The 21,466-nt window shown below is 42.0% G+C and overlaps 1 protein-coding gene across 2 annotated transcripts in view; it reads left to right on the top strand.

Annotated features, from left to right (window-relative positions):
• LOC111151584 (VPS53, GARP complex subunit) overlaps window positions 1-21,466 on the top strand; it is a 142,350-nt gene that overhangs the window by 47,310 nt on the left and 73,574 nt on the right. For both annotated transcript variants that reach the window (XM_022509660.1, XM_022509661.1), the window contains 4 exons: window positions 3,912-3,990; window positions 6,570-6,713; window positions 7,375-7,517; window positions 10,241-10,382. In XM_022509660.1, coding sequence (XP_022365368.1) covers window positions 3,912-3,990; window positions 6,570-6,713; window positions 7,375-7,517; window positions 10,241-10,382 — 508 coding nt within the window. The remainder of the gene's footprint in view (window positions 1-3,911; window positions 3,991-6,569; window positions 6,714-7,374; window positions 7,518-10,240; window positions 10,383-21,466) is intronic.

Below are 21,466 nucleotides of genomic sequence, written 5' to 3'. Positions count from 1 at the left end.
CTCCAGTTTAATAGCTTGCTCTCTATAAATCGTAGTAGTCACATGAAAGGTTGTGCTCTGAAACCTTTGCCTGTACATTTGAAATATGAAGTTCATGGACTTTGATTTGAATGTAGCTATTTCTTCCAGCTACCCTTCTGGAAAATGCTTAAATGTTAATGTAGCATTGAGGGAAAGATTTTTTTTTTCTTTGATATCATCTTTACATTTCAGAGCCTCCTGGCTTAAGAATATCCATGAGAGCAAATGTTTCTAGTAATCAGTATTTCCTGAGAAAGAGTGGAAGATTCTTGCACTCTCTTGAAACCGATAAAACTCTTGAACTAAAAAATATTTTTCGGAAAAAAAAATAATATTTGTCGGGGCTATAACTAACCTCTTACATGGAAGAGGTACTTAGCAGGCAGGAGGGGACGGGGGGTTCCATGGTGTAGCAATGAAAGAAATTAGAGAATGAAACGGCCTGACTAGCTGTGTGACTTCAACAAGTCCTTTCTGAAAGAATTTCAGTTTCAAAAGCTTAAGGGTTTTGCCTCATTGTCCCCCAGAATCACACTTAAGATTCTGGATTCAGATTCTTTATAAAGCCTGTCTGTTTGGAAATAGAGCATCTGACTAATCTGACTCATTAGCCATTCTGTCCAGGAAGGACTGTGTGTTTAGGAGGTCAGTTCACTGTGAAGTCCTGAGGGTATTTCCCTTGGGGCATTTACAAGGTAATGGAAGCATCAGGATTACTTTATCTACAAATGTCTAAATAATTTTCATAATTTGCTGTATCCTTCTGCTGCCACCCACTGTGCAAACTGATAACACATGTAGGAAAGGTCACCTTTGTTTTTGTTTTTGTTTTTTAAATTTATTTGTCAGAGGGAACACAAGCAGGGGGAGCAGCAGGCAGAAAGAGAAGCAGGCTCCCTGGTGAGCAAGGAACCCGATGCGGGACTGGATGCCAGGACCCTGGGATCATGACCTGAGCCGAAGGCAGACTCTTAACCGACTGAGCCACCTAGGCGTCCCAGGAAAGGTCATCTTTGAACAGTCCTTTGTCAGATGGTATGGCAGGTGCTAGAAGTCATTGGTTGACCTTCCTTTCTGAGGAGCATAGTGACTCCTTTGTTTTCTAAGTACGATCAACCCTGAGTTGTAAGCATCTAAGTGGACTGGACTTACTTGGATACTGGGAGGAATTTTTATTTACTCTCTTCTCTGTTAGTTTTAGATAGATTTCTTTTTTTCTTTTTTTTTTTTTTTTTTAGATTTTATTCATTTATTTGACAGAAATCACAAGTAGGCAGAGAGGCAGGCAGAGAGAGAGGAAGGGAAGCAGGTTCCCCGCTGAACAGAGAGCCAGATGCGGGGCTCGACCCCAGGACCCCGGGATCATGACCTGGGCCAAAGGCAGAGGCTTAACCCACCGAGCCACCCAGGCGCCCCTTAGATAGGTTTCTTAATCATTCTTACGAAAATCAGGATAGCTCAACTCTTCTGCTACCAGCGTCTCAGCTGGTCCCATCTGTTTACCATAGGAACTTCCTTTTCCTTGTTAGCAGAGGGAGGAGTGTGGCCGAAGATGTGTTCTTTTAGTGTTGACTTCTTTCTAGGATCCTGTTGAGGCAACTGATGGTAAAGGCTGCTGTTCATGTCTCACCCTGAAAATGCATGGAGGCCTGGTTGGGGTTTATAGATGTCGTCACTAACATCAGTAAGGGGGACATGGTTGCTCTTTCATCCAAGTCATCCACGGACACTTGGAAAACGTCTATGTTCCAAAGCCCACTCTTCTGCTCCTGCATTAGCCATAGGTCCCACTTGCAATCACCAATGCAGGGGTCTGCTGTTGCCAGCTCGCCGTGAAGGTGGGTGCAAAGGCATAAGCGGTCCCCCTGAGGACAGTGAGAGGCATCCGGTCCAGGCCTGCATCCCCACCCTCTTACTTCACAAATCTTCTCAGTTGTGGCCCAGGTAAGGGAAATGACTTGTTCACATGCGGCTCGCTGGTGGCAGAGCTAAGTCTAGACTGTCTCAAGACGTGACTTTGGAAATGGACTGAAGAAGATGACAGGGGGATCTGCCAGTCATACTCTTGTACTTCCCCCGTCTTCTGCACTCTGGAAGTACCCAGCCTTACCATAGGCTCTGGTTGTCTTTTCAGGTACCCCAGCTTTTGCTGGGTGGAGTTGGGGTGAGGGGGGAGGGTGTAAAGGGCGGAGGAAACTTCATACCACTGAGGTGCTCAGGAGCCATGAGAGTATGACCGGGAATGTCCCTGACGGGGGGGTGGGTAGAACTTCCCCTCCAGGAACTGTCCCTGTGGCTTGGGAGGAACTGGTGCTCTCTCCTTGTGGTGCCAAGAGGCAAGCAGGAGCAGAGGGGCCAGAGGCTCTGGAAGTTCTGTCTTGTGATCTGGCCCAGGGGAGGCTGTCTGCCTGGCCCATTATGTGGAGTCACAAGACCTCTGAGGTAGTTTTACATAAGCATGTTCTCTGCTCTCCTGTCAGAGCTCACACTCAGGGCATACTTCCCACTGTGCATTCGGCATCTTGAAGTGGCTGGCCCTGCTTATGATCTGGGGGCCGCTCCGGTAACAGCCGTATCTCTGTCACTGAGTGACTAAAGAGGCTGCAAAGCCACCTGTAAGAGTGGTTTTAAAAGTTTTGAAGTTGGTGAAAAAACCCTGAAAAGTACCTGAAGTAAAGCATAATTATAACGATGCCACAGAAAAAAACCAGATTGTTTGGGGTCCTGCCTGTCCCCTCATTTAACAAAAAAATTTCTCAGTTTGTTGCCAGCCACTGCTGAATAGCCCAAGAAACTGTGGTTTTGAGCTATTCGCTATTTCTAGAAACTTCAAAAGTTAATTCCAAAGTAACAGGGTGGAGACCAAAAAAGGAAGAACACGATTTTATGGCGCTTCTAGCAGGGGTAAAATATTTATCTCAGGCTCGGGGCAGTGAGCTCTGTGAGAATGGCTGGCGGGAGGCATCCAGCTCCCTGGCCGGGGGAGGACGTGATCATTGCAGGTGGTGCTGACATGCACAGTTCCTTTCTCATGCCAGCTGCTTCTCCTCTCTCCTCTCATTTCAGCCGACAAGTATTTTTTGAGCTCCTGGTAGACACGCAAATGCCAGGTTAGGTACTGACCTTTCCTATTGAGCTCATTTTTGTTTTCAGCCAGGCTTCTGAGTGAACTTCAGCCTTCATTCAGTGGCCTTCACTCCCAAGTAACAGCTCATTTTGTCTTTCGAATCTTCTTTTTACTTTAGAAAACATTCCTTTTGCTCATTTGTTGTTGTTTTAAGATTTTATTTATTTATTTATTTATTTGAGCAAGGGAGCGCACAAGAGCAGGAGGGAGAGGGAGAGAGAACCAACCCAGGGCTTGATCCCACCACCACAAGATCATGACCTGAGCCAAAACCGAGTCAGAGGCTTAACTGACTAAGCCACCCAGGCGCCCCTTCTTTTGTTCATTCGTTAAAACTTAGGATCCTGATGTTGACTTACGGGTTGAAAAAGCAGCATCTCTGAGGCAGGTTGGAGTCCTCCTGCGTTCTGGACTCCAAGGAGCAGGGACGCAGCCCTAGCAGTAATCCAACATGGATTTCTATTGGATTGGGGGTTCTTACGTAGCATTTTCTCATGGCGTGACTACGTGATGACACCTTAGAAAGATAAACATATACTCCCTTACACCAGGTGAGGGTTAGCCTAGAAAAACTTTGGGATATAGAAAATCCATCATGGGAGTAAATCAGATGCCTGGGTCCTGGTCATAAAGCCGCTACTAACTAGTGCGTGACCTCTCTTCTCTAGCCACCACCCAATCTGAGCCCAATCGATCTTTGCATACTTACTTATGGATATATGAAAATGACACCAGGCAATGACATGTTCTCTTTTCCCTGCAGAGTGAAGGCTGCCCAGACTGAGTTAGGACAGCAAATCCTGGCTGATTTTGAAGAAGCATTTCCTTCCCAGGGCACCAAGGTATTATTTTCCATCCAGTCTTAGAAGTTATCACCATTCTTGCCTAATTCACATTCTCTGCCGTGACTCTTCCTTTACCATTCCAAAAGTGCCTGCTGGTAGCCATAAGTCTGTCTGCTAGAGGTTTGGGGTGATGAGACCATCCTTGATTTTAAATATCCCAAAGCAATGTTGGTTCTTCATCTGTGGTCTTCCAGCATCAAAGAGCGAGGATTTATTTTGGTTTAATTTAATATGTGTCAAGCCTAGTATCTCATCTGCCCAGCAAATTTCTTTTTTCTCATGCCTGTGTTAAAAAAAATTTTTTTTTTCAAGCCGCAGTGTTTTTTAGAATCGTTACATAACTTATTGGTTTCAGTTTGGTGAAGAGACAGCTGGGAGGAGCATCCACAGGCTTATGTAACTCTCAGAGCGACACAGGAGACTCACTTTTAATGATCAGAAGCCTGTTCTTTGGGATTAATCCCTTTAACTCTCGCTGGTGGCATGGCTGTTTGTGTTGTGTCTGAGAAGGCCCTGGTATTTTGCTTGTGGGCTATGGTTACACTTCTTCCATAACAAGCTTGCCTCACTTGGCTGTCACTGTGCCTGGGTAACTGCTTTTAGCTCTATCTTTCAAATTGTAGCAGATGTAATCTTAATGCTTTGCATGTGTTGGGGAGAGAAGAACCTTTAGAAGCTTTTTTTCTCTATTATTTGAGCTATTTCAAGAGAAAGAATTATTCAACACAGAAATGAACTAGAGCACACACAGGCAAGCAGCGTTCCTCACTGCACTTGGCGAGTGGAGGTGGGGGTATATGTTCATTTACTAAGCCAAGGGACATTTCCTGGACCTGCTTTATAATTCAATAACCGGAAATATCTTGATCATTTTTCTTTGTGCTCCATGAAAGAAACTTAGGAAGTAGGTGGGGGTAGCTGCCCCGGCTTTGTAGATTACTTCCTATAGGAAACCTGCTCTGGATTTTAATGTCTGTATAGGTTAATGGCTGCCTTCTAGTAATCAGTTATTTTATTTGTAAAACATGTTCCTCTCAGGACTTTATATTCTTTATTCATTTGCTACAACTGTGGGGAGTGGATGTTGGAAAGCCATTCTGTAAAAAGGGATTGCAGGACATTCACAAACTATAAACTGTTCTTAGCCCAGACTGTTCTTAGCCCAGAGTCTGCTTTACTATACTCTGGTATCTAGCCCAGTTTCTTGGAGCTTCAGAAAGATATGAATGAAACCTAGCTTTATGTTTCAGAAGAAACTAGTCATGACCTACTTTATGTCTTTTTCTCAGATCCCACCAGGCAGATGAAGTTAAAATGGTTTTCTTTAACAACTTGCTTACTTTTTCTGTGGCTGGGTAACTTAATTTTTTTTTTTTTTTTAAGTTTTCTATTCTCCTTTTCAGTGACTGGTCTTTTCTTAAAGGCCTTGTGTTGCTATTCCTATTTCACAAATAAAATTTGTGTAAGGTAAAAATTGTACAAGGTAACCTACTAAGCCCTTTTTAAATGAAGATATCTGAATCCATGAGCCCATAGGTTTCGGCTTCTGTGACTTCTCTATCAGATCAAACACTTTCATCCAGAAGCAAGAGGTGGGCAGTCAGAGCACTCAGCAGATGGCATAACAACCATTCAGCACAGAGTGAGTCAGCATCCTAACAGTTTAGCTCTCAGGCAGCTTAGTAACACTTAACAAAACTCTTGAACTTCAGTCGAGACAGACACATTATTGGACAGAGTTTACCCAAAGAGTCATAAAGATTTGAAAGAACGTTAATCATCACCTAATTGAAGTCCTTTTTTTTTTTTCATTTATTTTTCAGATGAGTTTCAGTAATTGCGCCAAAGCCACACAGCTATCTAGTCAAGCCAAGAGTAGATTCCATGTGTTCTTTTTGTTCTAGTCCACCCCGCCAACCATGTTCATTCAGTGAGTTACTATAAAGAAAAGTTGGCTAGATTGCATTGCCTTCAGTAATAATAAAGGCCTTCCCATCGTGATGTATCAATGTGGCCCCTCAGAAGGCAGTAGCCTTCTAATGCCTTTCAGATCAAGGGACCAGTATACTAATATTTTACTTCTGGCTACCTGCCTCGGTTGTTGACAGCCAAACAAGTCTGGCAGTTTGGAACCTGGTTTTAGATTTTAAATGCCACTGCACTTTTGGCACAAATATGGCACTTTAAGAATAGGAATCGGAGTTTGGAATCAGGGGAAAGTGGCATGTGGGGAGTAAGAGTGGTGTCCTTCTGAGACGTGTGGCTCTTCACCAAGGCGATTTCAGTTTTTGTATTCAGAAAACAGAATTTCCTATGACCATTGCTGGCCCTGTTTCCACAGTGTCTCCTTGCTGATTCACAGAGTAGCTTTTATATTGGCTACTACATACTAGCTTAATCATTCTTTCATTGAGTAGCAAGTAACTAAAATATCCATCCACAGCAAAAGAGTAAGTGTCAGGGGAATGGAAGTAATAATAACTTCAAGAGAGGAACAAGAAATAGCAGCTGTCAGAGGCCAGGAGATTGAAAGGTTGTTTCTGGCTCTTGAACTGCTGTGTTGTTTGTTTTCCCAGAGGCCAGGAGGACCCAGCAATGTCCTACGGGATGCATGTCTGGTTGCTAATATTTTGGATCCTAGAATCAAACAAGAAATCATCAAAAAGTTTATTAAACAGCATCTGTCAGAATATCTAGTACTTTTTCAAGAAAACCAAGATGTAAGTATTAACCAAATGAAATTGATGTTACATTTGAATTTTATTGAAAATTAAATACCCTCGAGTCTGCTGATTCATATTTTAATAGTATTACTGCCTTAAAATGTTGATGTTGAACTGTGAATTTTAGGGGCTGACTGTACAGTTCAGTGGTTCTTAACCATTTTGAGGTCATTGACCCTTTGAAGAAGTTAATGGGAGCTACAGATCCTCTCCCCAGAAAAATGTACCTGTGCATAAAACTTCGCATTCCGCTTCAGGAAATTTCCAGATCCCTGAAATCTAATCGTAGAGCCAAGTTAAGAACCTCTGGATCAAGTGAAAAAGTAGCCTAGATTCTTTAAAACTGTGAGAAATAGGGGTGCCTGGGTGAGTGTCAGGTGCTGGTTGAGTGTCGGACTCTTGATTTTGGCTCAGGTTCTGATCTCAGGGTTGTGAGATCAAGCCCTGCATTGGGTTCTGCGCTGGGCATAGAGCCTGCTTGGGATTCTCGGTGTCCCGCTCTAAAAAATAAAGTAAAATAAAATTAAGCAAAATAAAACAAAACTGAGAAATAAAGAGATTGGTTGTGTTTTTCTTGGTTCTGTGTTTTTGTTTATTTCCTGAAACTGTCAACACTACTTCTGAGCACTGCGTGGATTTTGTTTCCTACCTTCCTAAGGTCGCCTGGCTGGACAAAATCGACAGACGCTATGCCTGGATAAAACGCCAGCTTGTGGACTATGAGGAGAAATATGGCCGTATGTTTCCACATGAGTGGTACATGACCGAGAGGATTGCAGTAGAATTTTGCCATGTCACAAGGTAGATTCCAACTCTGCTGGTTTTACTGTTCATTGAAATTGGTTGGTTGAAATCAATCCCCTGGTGTCTGGGGGTTCCATCTTATCTTGTGAATTGGGTAGCATTTCCACCTTTTTGTTGTTGTTATTGGAGAGTCATCATTGTAATGAGAACGTCTTCACCTGTGCTGGACTCTCTCCCTTTAGACAACCCTTTTTCTGTTGAAAGTCAGATTTTATAAATCCAAAATCAACCCCTGAACTCCAGCTGCCGCTGTATTCCAACTTCTCCAACTTCAGAGTTCCAAACCTAGAGGAGAGGGCTTGTATGTGGAGTAAGAGTAAAACTTCTAGGAAAAAAGTAATAAAGGGTACATGAGAGTCCTGGGCTGGTAGCCTATAGTTAAAGCCCCCTCCCCTCTTCCCCCACTTAAGAGTAATATGTATAAAACACAGCAGCTTCATCTGCTCCTGTCTTTGCTCTAAAACTTTCCTGTAGCCTGACCCTTGCCTTGAACAGCCTGCCTTCTGGACTTAACCTACGCAAGGCTCATCCACCAGATTTTCCTCTGTTACTCATCACCCTACATCTTCTCCTGTGTCTCTATCATATATATCAGTGTACAGTGTATATATCCATGCTTCTCTGACTTGCTCCTACATACATCGTTCCATAGGGACAGGGACACATACTTCAGTGACACTCAGGAAATATTTCCTGAACAAACTTCCTGCCCCTAATGCAGTGTTTTTATAGTCTGGATAGTTAATAATATCGGCATCTGAATGTTCTAAGCATCCTAAAGACCTTCTGTCATTCATCCTGTCTCTGCAGTTTCATGAACAAAGCCCAGGGCCAGGGAGTCCATTTATATTGAAGAGCTAAAACCCAAGAAGTTTAGATTGGTGTGTCCATGACAAAGCTAAAGCTAGAGTCAATTTTTTTTAATTCTTTACTTGCTGCTTGACCACAGCAGTGGTAGTAACTGGGTTTTTTTTTGTTTTTTTTTTTTTTTTGTAACTGGGTTTTATTAGTTATCTATGCCTTTCTTTTTTTTTTTTTTAAAGATTTTATTTTTAAATTTATCAATGAGAGAGAGAGCATAAACAGGGGGAGGGGCAGAGGGAGAGTCAGACAGGCAGACTCCTCGCTGAGCAGGAAGCCTGACATGGGGCTTGATCCCAAGACCCTGAGATCATGACCTAAGACAAAGTCAAATGCTTAACTGACTGAGCCACCCAGGCGCCCCAGTTATCTATGCCCTTCTCACAGTGCACAGTTACATTAACTCCAGGCTAATTTTTTTTTTTAAAGCCCCATGTGTGAGCATAACTCAGCCACCTTAGAACAATTCATGGTAGGTATTTTTCTTAAAATCAGAGGATATAATAAAGTTGTATGCTTTAAACACCTGGGGGGCAGATTTCTTAAGGGTTATTGGCTATTGGCTTTATTATTTTCTTTTAATATGCATTTTGTTTTAGAGTAATTTTAGGATCACAGCAAAATTGAGAGGGAGATACAAAGATTTCCCATATACTCCTTCCCCCACACGTGCATAGCCCCCCTCTATCAACATCCCCCACCAAAATATACATTTGTCAAAATTGATAAACCTGCAGGGACAGACCATTATCACCCAGAGCCCACAGTGTGCATTCGAGTTCACTCCTGATGTACTACAGTCTGTGTGGCTGTTGTTTTCAGAAGCATATTTGCGACCATAGGTTTAGATAACCTTTAAATGTTGATTAAAGGACAATTGTGGTTGTTGCTTTCTAAGTCCCGATTAGCAAAGAAAGCACATTCCTTGAGAAATTGATAACTAATTCTCTTGAGGCTACAGTTCAGTGACTTGCACACTAATTCTGCAAAGAAAGCAGTCTGCAGGAGGCAGGGAGTCAGCCACAAATCTGCCATCGAAGTGGCAGCTAATGGCCATGTTGCTCCTGTTGCTGCCAAGCTGTCATTGTTGGAATTTTGGCTAAAATCCTACAGATACATAATTTTCAAAGACTTGCAGAGGCTCTTTGTTTGGTTTTGCCATTTCTTTGTATGGGAAGATAACCATGGCTCAGTACTGTGGCTCAGTACTTCCTAAGAGCTCCCAGGTCACTGCTCCCCCACAGCTCCCACTCTGAAGCAGAACACTGGAGTGGCACGCAAGCTTCGCAGGCAGGACCCGCCCGAGCACGTGCACGTCACTTCTCACGTGGGGACTGTAGCCTCGCACTTGTAGTTCCGGGGTTCCTGCTCTCTGGGTGAAGAGATGGTGATTGAACTCTTTGGAAGAGGGGGCTTTGTAATCCAGTAAGGAATGACTTGTGACATCATATAAAATATATACATGTCAAATTATGCATATATAAATACGTCATACATCAAATACATGCATGTAAAATTCTGAGTAAGTGCTTTATATTTACATTATTAACAAATTACAGAAAGGTTGAAAGATCTAAAAATAGTAGTGACCATATAAACAAATCAATCTCCTTAATCCTTGATTTCTTTTGACTAGTGGGCCATTTCACCTTCAAATTCTTATTTAGAGTATGTATCTCTATTCTCCAAACATTCAGCTTGGTAACAGACCTCAGGATTTAAAATGGCCACATTTTTGGGGGGCAGATATAAGCTAAAATCATTTTTTGGGGGGGAATATAAGCTAAAACCATTTATCCTGTCTTGAACAGTTTTTGGGGTTTTTTTTTTAACATCATTCTTATCTCTTTATTTTGAAGGACAGAACTTGCCAAGATTATGCGCTCCAGAGCTAAGGAAATTGAAGTGAAATTGCTTCTGTTTGCTATTCAGAGAACGACTAACTTTGAGGGGTTTCTCGCCAAACGCTTCTCCGGGTGCACCCTGACAGATGGAACTCTGGTAGGACCTTCCCGAGGGAAGCTGGGACAGGAAATCAGGGGGTTGGGGGGTGGAGCTTCCCTTCAGTCTTTACCAGTTTGGTGGTTCCTTCCAGTGGCTCAACTGCTCAGTCCCTCATTCCAGGGATTTCACTAAATTATGCAAATGGGGACACAGAGTATTGCACATGTTTAGAACGTCCTGTCATCATTTTATTTAAGTAGTGGCCACATGTAGCCTCACTTATTTAGTCACAAATACTGTATTACTTTATCAGCTGTTGATTTGTATCACGTGGAGGGTATGTTTTACCTTAGAATTTGTTTTCTTAATGTCTTTGGGCAGCAGACCAGGTCATTGTGTCTCTGTAAACCTGAAAGCCAAGTATACAAATTTGCATGTCAGAGAAACACTAAAAGATTAAAACAGAAAGGTACATAGGTCTGAGGACTGGGCTCCTCTGTTGGAAAGATGGAGTGTGTGTTGTTAGTTAATATCATTTAATGTCTATCTAAGCAAAGACCAGGTTCAAAGCATCTCTCTAAAAACTTCTTTTTGGAAACCCAGCCTCCTTGCTAACACATCAATATGCTTTCTTCAGATTTCCTATCCACAAGGAAACCAAATTTTTATGTTTTATAGTAAATTCTGTTTGCATCATTACACACGGGCATGCACACACACGGACTTTGAGCTCCTCGAATGCAGGAATCATGGTTGATTCGTCTCTGTTCCCAAGTCATGCAAAAAATACACAGACCTTGTGCAGGCCAGCAGGAATGAGGAGAGAAGGAAAACAGGAGCTAAGGAGGAAGAAATCCAAGTCAAGAGAGTCAGACCTCTTAAGTTCCTTTAAAAGTGGTAATGGAGAAGTGATATGATTTGATAGGAAAATCCTTGGACCAACACATCAAGAGACACTTGTGATCCAGTCTAGACCCTGCTATAATTCAGTGAACTGCCTTCTAGAAGAAACTAGCCTTGAATAACAGAGTACTAAGGGAGATAAACAAGACATCAAACCCAGAAGCCATAACGAAAAATAGCTGAAAGATTTCACAAAATATAAAAAGAATGAAAGAGACCATTAATGTAATTAAGGGATAACAAACTAGGAAACAATAGTTTAAGCTCTAAGACCAAGAATTTATATCCAAAGTAAAAAATTCTTTAAAATCAATAAGAAAAAGGCAAGTAACCAACTAGAAAAATGAGTACAGAGTCTAGCAGGAAATTCACTGAAGAAATACAGTTGGCCAGTAAACATGAAGAAAATAGAACAGGATACTCATTTTCTTCTATCAGGTTGACAAAAAAGTTACAAGACTAACAATACAGACTTAGTGCTAGGAGACAAATTGGTGCAGTCTTTAGGTACTTGTCTTTATGTATCAAAAATTAACATGTGCATGCCCTTTGAGGCAACAGTTTTACATCTAGATATGAGGTCTACAGAAAAATCCATACATGGAGAGGATGATGTACTAAGAAAGAGGGGGAACTGCAGCCTTCAAAGCAAAAAAAAAAAAAGGTTTCTATAATGTTTATCACTGAAGAATAGTTAAATAAAATATGGTATATCCGTACTGTGGAATAGTGGTAGAATGTGGGATCTATCTAGATGTACTATCATAAAATTAAGAAATCTCTCAGGGCACCTGGGTGGCTCAGTCAGTTAATCATCTGCCTTTGGCTCAGGTTGTGATCCTGGGTTCTTGGGATCGAGCCCCACGTCAGGCTCCTTGCTCAGCAGGGAGCTTGCTTCTCCCTCTGCCTCTCCCCTTGCCTCTCCCCCTGCCTGTGTTCACATACTCTCTGACACATAAATAAAAATAAATAATAAAATAAATAAATAAATAATAAATTAAAATTAAAAATAAAATCTTAAAAAAAAAGAAACCTCTCAGATACATTGTCAAATGGAAAATGGAAGCTGCAGCTAGTATATATGGTGTAATTCCACATGTAAAAACCAAAAAGCATCTTTATGAATGTAAATGTGTAAGAAAATGGTATAGAAATGATAACAATGGATGTTCGGGGGAAGGAAGTTGGAGTGAGAGTACGTGGAGAAGCAGAGAATTATTTTTTTCATTTTATTCTGGTATTTTGTTTGAAGTTTTTTTACACACATGCATTTCCATCACTTTTTAAAAATACTCTTTGTTTTTACATGCTTTAATTAAGTCATTTTTCAGGTTTTTTTAAATGAGGGAGATGAGCCAAAACAGGGACTCCCAAACTGTTTAACAAATTCTAATGTGGAATCCACATGGAATAACAGCTAACATTTTTGAACATCCTCTGTGTGTTCCACACTGTGCTAGGTACGTTTGTCTGTGGTCAGTCGCTGGGCTTCATCAGCTGTAGGAGGGAAGTGCTATATTCATTTAGCACTTTTATTTAGCACTTTTATATTCATTTAGATTTACCAGTGGTCACACAACCACTGTAAGTGCAGAAAAACAGCTACTCTGGTTGAAGCAGGGAAGTCAGAACAGAGATTGGGCCTGGAGTCCTGTTCGCTTGTTCACCCTTCACCTCTACTACCTTCCTGAGCCCCCACGCTCTTAGTCCTAAAATCCTGGGACGTCAGTGGCATCCCCTCTTTGCCTTCTTGTAAGACCTGCCTCAGAGTAGGTGTATTGGGGGCTGGTCCCTCAGGACACTGGGCTGAAGAGTAGTGGCAGTGGCACTCAGTTTTAAGGTAAGACCAGAAGACCCTACCTATTTAGGGCCAGTCATGACAGTATTGAAATAAAATACAAGGAACCACAGAGCATTCTTTCTATAATGAAAAAATAAAAATACATATGTATACTCCTCTGCTTGTTACTGCATGTTCAAAATTGGTTTCTTTTTAGTAACAAGGGGAAAAAATAGGCCATGAAACAAATGAAAATGCCCCTAAATAAGATGTAAGTCACAAAAGGAAATAATAGGTAGTGGAAATGCGATTGGAAGAAGAAATGTGTCTCTCTACTGAGAAGTATTTGGTTGACTTCAGCAGCGCCTGATAACCTCATGTTGGCCCTCCCCTCTGTGCTACCTGCGCCGTGTTTCTGGCCTGGTTTCGTACAGAGACTCATGCAGCTCTGGGCTCAGCCCTACAGCTGAAGCACTGAGCATAGACCCCCACCAGGCAGCGCCCCACTGTGTGCCCATGGCTTCTGCTGGACAGAGTCAGGGGAGCCTAAGGACGGGTTCTCTGAGCCAGTATTCCAGCAACCCATATGGGAAATAGATCCCGATGCAGGCTGCTTGAGTAACACTAGGCCAAACACCTGTTTTGAACCCTTTGTCTCCTTTGGCTGCGCCTTACTCACTGCTGATTTTGCTTTTACATTTAGGGAGCTGTAGGATTGCAGGGGAACAAATGGCCCTGTTCTATCTGATGACCAGGATAGCCCGTAAACCTGGAGCCGTCCCAGGACACATCACATCTCATTTGTGCTAGGAGATGCCCCACGGGCCCAAAGAGGTAGAGTAATGTGGCTCAGGAAGGCTCCCTCTGGACAAGGCGAGCCTGTTAAATGGGATAATAGATACAGACCATGAGAAACGGGAAGGAGCTGTTCTGAAGACAACACTTTTTGTTTTGTTTTGTTTTGTTTTGTTTTTTAGAAAATAACTATGAATGTTAGAGTGGCAGCTGGCCCACAGTCAGTACCTTTTGTCTGAGGGAGGAGAGGGCTTGGAGGGGCTTGTTTCTTGGGGCCGTGTGGCCTCTCTGTACTTAGGCTCACTCTGCAGGGCCAGGCTTCTGGACTGAGCCTTCCATCTCCTGGCAGGTGCTGTGCTCCAGAGGGTCTGGTCATGGTCAGCTGGGAACACTTAAACCTTTTGGCTTTTCTTTTTTATCAATTTACCATTTTTCGCCTTCTGTTTTGGAAATTTTCTGCAGAATTGATTTATAAATTTCTTCAATTGTTCACTTGTTGCTTCCTCTCCTATCAAGGTTTGTGGAGAGTTCCAGATTACAAATCCTTGGCCAGGGAATCCTGCTAAGCCATAAACTCTTTATTCTTCCCCCTGGTGGTCAGCTATCTTTTCCACAGACTTCTCCAAATCATTCAACTTATTTTTTTTTTTAAGATTTTATTTATTTATTTGACAGAGAAAGATCACAAGTAGGCAGAGAGGCAGGCAGAGAGAGAGGGGGAAGCAGGCTCCCTGTTGAGCAGAGAGCCCAGATGTGGGCCTCAATTCCAGGACCCTGAGATCATGACCTGAGCTGAAGGCAGAGGCTTAACCCACTGAGCCATCCAGGTACCCCTAATCATTCAACTTCTTTAGGTCAGACTCTTTGCCCAGACCACTCTTTGTCCTAGTTATCATGGCCCAGCAACCATTTTGCATTCCAAGTCCTGGCATTGGCTGGTCCATAACATCTCTAAGGGTTTTCCCTTGAAGGTCAGTTTCTAGAAAGGCAGCAGAACTCCCACGGCCTCCTCACTGGGGCAAGCCAGGTCATAGAGAATCAGTTCACTGCAGCCTGCCTTGGGAATATGAAAATGCCATGCTCCTCACTGTAGGTAATGTTCATTCTGAGCCTGGCCTACCACTGCCATGTTGTGGGCCAGGTGGGGCCACACCTTCATCTGCAGCCTGTAGGCCTCAGGACCAGGGCCGCTAGTGGATTAGTCATAGCCAGTGACCATGCTACCAACAGTGCTGGGAAGAGGTGGCCTGGGCCAGGCTGGGGGTCTGAGTGGCCTGACTCCACAGTCTAGCTGCTTGGCACCCCACCTGATGACTTGCTGCTCCTTGTCTCCTTACCTCCTTGCTGTGCTGCCTTGGTTTTTGGGAAATTGCTTGTGGTTACCATTTTATTTCAGGGCATCAGAATAAACTACAAAATGAACCAAGGTGTATCTTGATACCCTCTAGCGTATGCCAAATTTCGTAGAGGGCTGTGAATTCCTTGCAAAGTTATGGAACAGATAAGTCAGTCAAGGAGTCATGTTGACCAAAGACCCTCCCAGCCCCACCCACCCCCTTCTCACTGTATTATTCAGTTCCTTTTAAGTCCTTTGCTGACTGATTAACAATTAGGGTGAGCTGAAGAGACAATGAACTCACCCAGAAGGACGTGCCACAGTCCAGCTCCTCCTAACTAACTGATCAGTGTGATGCGTCATCTTTGGCTCTTTTTTGACAGATGCAACTTTGACATCTGAGAGATGGAAACTGAAAGAACCTTAAGGACAGGGCTCATCTTGTTTTATGGTACTAGCCTTAACAAGTTTATAGTACACTATGCTATAATTTATTGGAAGAAGTGAGCTGCCTTTGCTTTCTGCTAATTGCCTAAACTCCTGGCCCTTAAGAGGGATTCAAAATACCCTGTAAATTAAAATGCCTTGAAATTAAAAGCAAATGTCTCAATGTCATTTAACTACACCTACATGTATTCTTAGTAACTCAGTGATGAGATTCAAGGTAAACATATTCAACCTCTAGGCAAGCAGAATAGTTTGGGTTGAGTCTTTGTAACAAGCTCACCAAATTTGGAAGGTTTTTTTTGTTTTTTTTTTTTTAATGAAATTTAAAATGTTCTCATTTCGTGCAGCTGGATTTCCTCTCCTCTTGGTCATTGTGTAAATTGCCTTTCTAAATAGAATCATCCTTTGGCTTATAGGGGTCATTTTACTATACATTTATATTTGTCTTATTTTTAAAATTAGATTATAAATTTACAATCTATAGGTATGATTTTCAGCCATGCAGTTTGAGCATATAAGAGTGTTTGCAGAAAGCCCACTATGTAAGAAAGCCTACCCAGAGTGGCTGTACCTCTCAGCCTTCCAGCAACTTAACACCTGAATCAGGGAGACCATGCAAATGGGGGAGGGGCGGGGTCTCAGCACTTCCGCCACAGTAAGAGGACTTCCGTCCTGAACAAGGAAATAGCTCTCCTTTGATGTTTCAAAACATTTTATGGGCCCAGCATGCTTCCGCTACACCACTCTGCTTCAAAACATTTTATAAATGGTTTATTTGATGGTGAAGGAATGTATTCCTTCATTTGAATAACATCGTAAGGGATTAACTTCTGATCATCTATTTCTGGAAAGAGAGTAATATGAGGTCAAGATAGAAAAGGTAGAAATTATAGCAAGAATGGAGACAAGAGAAAACATTCAGAGAGGAGGACTTTGGACTTTTGGACTTTGTGCTCATTTTCTAAAATTGAAATCGCACTTTTTAAAAAGATTTATTTATTTATTTTAGAGAGCGAGTGAGCAGGGGAATGGGGAGGGTCAGAGGGAGGGGGAGATAGGATCTCAAGCAGTCTCCTCACTGTGCGTGGAGCCCAATGTGGGCCTCAGTCTCAACCCTGAGATCATGACCTGAACCAAAATCAAGAGTCAGATGCTGAACCGACTGAGCCACCCAGGCACCCCTAAAATTGCACTTTTAAAATTCTAAGCCTGGGTGGTTTAGTCACTTAATAAGCATCTGACTCTTGATTTCAGCGCTGGTCTTGATCTCAGTCAATGTCATGAGTTCAAGCCCCATACTGGGGCTGGGCTGGGTGTGGAGCCTGCTTAAAGAAAATACATTTTTTTTTTTTAAAGAAAATACATTTTTTAAATTGAAATATAATTTATATAATAAAATTTCACGTAACACTCATATTTAAAGTGTACAGTTCGGGGTGCCTTCTTGGCTCAAGTCTCTTGATTTTGGCTCAGGTTATGGTCTCAGGGTCATGAGACTGAGCCCTACATCCACGGCACGGAGCCTGCTTGAGAATTCCCTCTCTCCCTCTGCTCCTCTGCCACCCCCAAAAATAAAGTATATAGTTCAGTTGTTTTTAGTATATGTACAAGGTTATGCCACATCCTGACTATCCAATTCCAGGGCACTTCCATTGCCCCCCAAAAAACCCCTCCCCACCATAGCACCCACTTATAGTTTCCTCCTTCCCCCAGGCCCAGCCAACCACTAATCTACTTCTTGTCTTTATGGATTTGCCTCTTGTAGACATTTCATATAAATGGAACCCTGTACTGTGTGGCCTTCTGTGCCTGGTTTTCTTCACTTAGCATAGTGATGTGTCATTTATCAATACTTCAGTCCTTTTTATGGCTGACCCATATTCCCTCCTTTGGGTTTGCATTTTGTTTAGCCATTTATCCCTTAATAGACATTTGAGTTGTTTCCACTTTTTGGCTGTTTATAATGCTATAAGCATTCATGTACAAGTTTTTGTGTAAGTATCTGCTTTCAGTTCTGGGAGTATACCCAGGAGTGGGATTGCTGAATTGCTGTGTTACATGGTAACTCTATGTTTGACCTTCTGAGGAACCGCCATTGTTTTCCATAGAAGCTGTACCATTTTACATTCTCATCACCAGTATAGGAAGGTTTTGATTTTTTCCACACCTTTGTCAGTATTTATTATTTTGGGGGTTTTTAAAATTACTATTACAGCCATCTTCATGGGTATAAGGTATTTTCTCATGGTAGGTTGTTGTTTTGTTTTTTTCCCCCCCCCAAGATTTATTTACTTTGATTTTAGAGAGCAGTGGGGAGGGGCAGAAAGAGAAGGAGAGAGGGAATCTCAAGCAGGCTGGGGCTTAATCTCACGACCCCAAGATCATGTCCTGAGTCAAAATCAAGAGTTGGATGCTTAACCAACTGAGCCACCCAGACACCCCTCTTGTGGTGGTTTTGATGTGCATTTTCCTAATGACTAATAACATTGGACATCTTTTTTAGGTGCTTCTTGGCCATCTTCTTGGAGAAATGTCTGTTCGGGTCCTTTTCCCATTATTTAATTAGGTTGTCTTTTTTTTTCCCTAAGTAATGCAGGGCCTGAACTCAGGACCCTGAGGTTAGGACCTGAGGTGAGTTCAAAGGTCAGACGCTTAACCGACTGAGCCACCCAGTCGTCCCTAGGTTGTTGGTCTCTTTTACTGTTGAGTTGTGGGTATGTTTTTAAAAAATATTTTCTAGATATATTCTATCATTTATCAGGTACGTGATTTGTAAATATTTTCTACCATTCTGTGGATTGTCTTTTTACTTTTTTGATAATGTCCTTTGATACACAAAAGTTTTCAATTTTGATGAAATTCTACTTTTCTATTTTTTTTTCTTTTGTCATTTGAGTTTTGGTATCATCCCTAAGGTCACAAGCATTTACCTATGCTTTATTCTAAGAATTTTATAGTTTTTGGCTCTTAGATCTGTGATCCATATTGAGTTTATTTTTATTTATGATGTGTGAATACAGTTTTATAGCTTTTCTTCATATGTCCTATCTTAAGGGGTTTCTCAGTCATTATATTTCAATATAGAGATGGGCCAGAATTTCCCTAACTGTCCTTTTCTTGTTGGACCCTTAAGTACTTGTTATTTTTTCACTATTCTAAACAAAGCCACAACGAACACATTTTTGTTCACATTAGAGATTATTTTCTTACGATACAAGTTGAATGACAGGGCCAAAAGTTATGAGTTTTTTTTTTTTTTTTAATATTTTATTTATTCATTTGACAGAGATTACAAGTAGACAGAGAGGCAGACAGAGAGAGAGAGGGAGAGGGAAGCAGGCTCTCTGCTGAGCAGAGAGCCCGATGCGGGGCTCGATCCCAGAACGCCGAGATCATGACCTGAGCCGAAGGCAGAGGCTTTAACCCACTGAGCCACCCAGGCGCCCCAAAAGTTATGAGTTTTTTTCAAATTTAAGATAGCCTCTGTTTTAAACTATTTCCTCTATTCTTGTCGCTTATCAGTGCACTTGCTTAGTCTCCCAGCACTGAGTCTTGGTGTTAGTGATGGTTTGTAGATTCAGAAGAAATAGTTACTCTTTGTTTTCATGCAATTCGTGGTGCTAACATACAGATGCCTAATGTAAAGGGGTAACTGCCAGATTTTTTTAAAAAGGCAAAGCAATCTGAAAGTTTTTTTAGAGTAACATATGCTTCCTTTAGGTATATGCTCAAGAGAATTGAAATTTTTCTTATGTTCATACAAACACTTGTACATGAATGTTCATGGCAGCACTATTGACAATAGCCAAAAAGTAGAAACAACCCAAAAGTCTTTTAATAGACAAATGGAAATACTGACACATAACACAGGATGATCCTCAGAAACACTATACAGACTGAAAGAAGCCAGACACAAAAGGCCACATTTTGTATGAAATGTCCAGAATAGGCAATAGAGACATTAAGCGGGTCAGGAGTTGCCACGGATTCAGGGAAGGGGAGGAGTGGAAATGATAGCTAATGGATATGGGGCTTCCTTTGGAGTAAAAAAAAGTTCTGGGATTGGATGGTGGTAATGTTCGCACAATCTTGTGAACATACTGAAAATCACTCAATTATAAGTCACCTAACATGGTGAATTTGATGTTAATTATATTAAAATATAATTTTAAAATATTAAGGGTTTTAGGAAATACCGAGTTTAGTTATAAATCATCCTCACTCTTCAGATAATTTGCCTACCAGAAAAAGGAGAGTGAGAAATATATGCTTATTAAAGCTCAAACAGAATAAAATATTTTTTTAAAAGATTTTTTAATTTATTTGACAGAGAGAGAGGTCCCAAGTAGGCAGAGAGGCAGGCAGAGAGAGAAGGGAAGCAGGCTCCCTGCTGAGCAGAGAGCCTGATGCGGGCCTCGATCCCAGGACCCTGAGACCATGACCTGAGCCGAAGGCAGAGGCTTAATCCACTGAGGCACCCAGGTGCCCCAGAGTAAAACATTTTAAAAGAACAATCTCTTCCTTCTTAATTACTCTAAATCCCTCTCCCCAGAGATGTCCACCATGTAATAGTTTGGGGTATATTTTTTGAGACTGTGCTCCAAGCATGTGCGCGCGCACACACACACACACACACGGGTTTTTATTGAGTGTTTCTCATCCAATCAGGGTTTATTCACACATTTAAAAAGGAGTTTTTTAAGCTCTCAGTTTCTGCAGAGCCTTGGGAAAGGATGAAAAATTGAATCAGACAGGTGCCTACGGTCTAATAGAGAAAGAAGCCTATACATGAGTATCACAATATGAGATAGGAGTGTGGTGGTACCAAGAGAGGTCCCAGTAATATTAAACCAGGTGCATGGGGCCCTGTGTTTACAGTCATTAGCAGTTGAAGCCTGCAGGCCATCTCTTTCAGGACAAATCAGGAGTTGGGCTGGAATAAAGTATATATGGAATGAGAAATGCAGAAATTGTGGAATTTTCATCTTATAACTGAAAGCTTTCTCCTCCTGAGAAAGGAAGCAGTTTAGTCTTAAATTTCAGAGTTCCTTCTCTGATGATTTGAAATGTCCAGCGAGGGCCCCAGAAAAGACTTTGTGCAGGTGGACCCAGATGCAGATACACTACTGACTAAGGCCAGGTTCTCTTCCTAACAGTCAGACAGCTTGGCCGTCCTGGGGACCTTATTGTTCTGGAGGTGTTGGGATCCCATGTGGTTTAATTAGTAGGACTTAACTTGCTATATGAAGAATTTTTCTTTCCTGTATGGACTTGAAACCAACTGTCATCACAGCAAAAAGAAGGAATTCCTTTAAAATTGGAAAGTCGTTCGTTTCTTGGCAATTTTTTTGTTTGATTTAGCAGCCCCAGAGCTCATGGAATATGTCATTCGAGTTATTTAAAATCTAAACCCAAACTTGTAATTCTTTATGGCTTACGACAGCTGCAGAGCAGAAATGAGAAGTGTGGTCTGCTTGGCTCTGACAACAGGGCTCTTGCATAGAAGGCTGAGTGGTGCTTGCAGTTGCTTGCTGGGAAGACTTATTCTTTCATCACGGCAAATTAATCTGAGCAGTAACATCGCCCTCCAACCAGCAGGAGTCTGTGTCCTCCCATCAGCTTTTCCTAATGTGTTATTTACTGATAGGCCAGTGGTACAGGCAGTACTTGGAGAGCCTCATTGGAGTCTAGGGAAGAAGGCAGAAGGTCAGGGAGCCTGTGCCTTTGTAATTTGATGGACCCATTGTTTCCAATTCCCAGAGGTATCCCAGAGAGGCACGATAGGGACAGGGTCTTAACTTGTGATTAAAAGGAGTTCTTTTTTACAGAACTTCTTAGCCCTGTGCTCCCACTTTTTTCTCACCTGAGAGTCGCTCCACT

The sequence above is a fragment of the Enhydra lutris genome, unplaced genomic scaffold (genome assembly GCF_002288905.1).
Source record: "Enhydra lutris kenyoni isolate GAN:26980312 unplaced genomic scaffold, ASM228890v2 scaffoldscaffold26, whole genome shotgun sequence".
Lineage (NCBI taxonomy): Eukaryota > Metazoa > Chordata > Mammalia > Carnivora > Mustelidae > Enhydra > Enhydra lutris.
The sequence above is the reverse complement of the archived record's forward strand: the minus strand, read 5'-3'. Positions and strand labels throughout refer to the sequence as shown.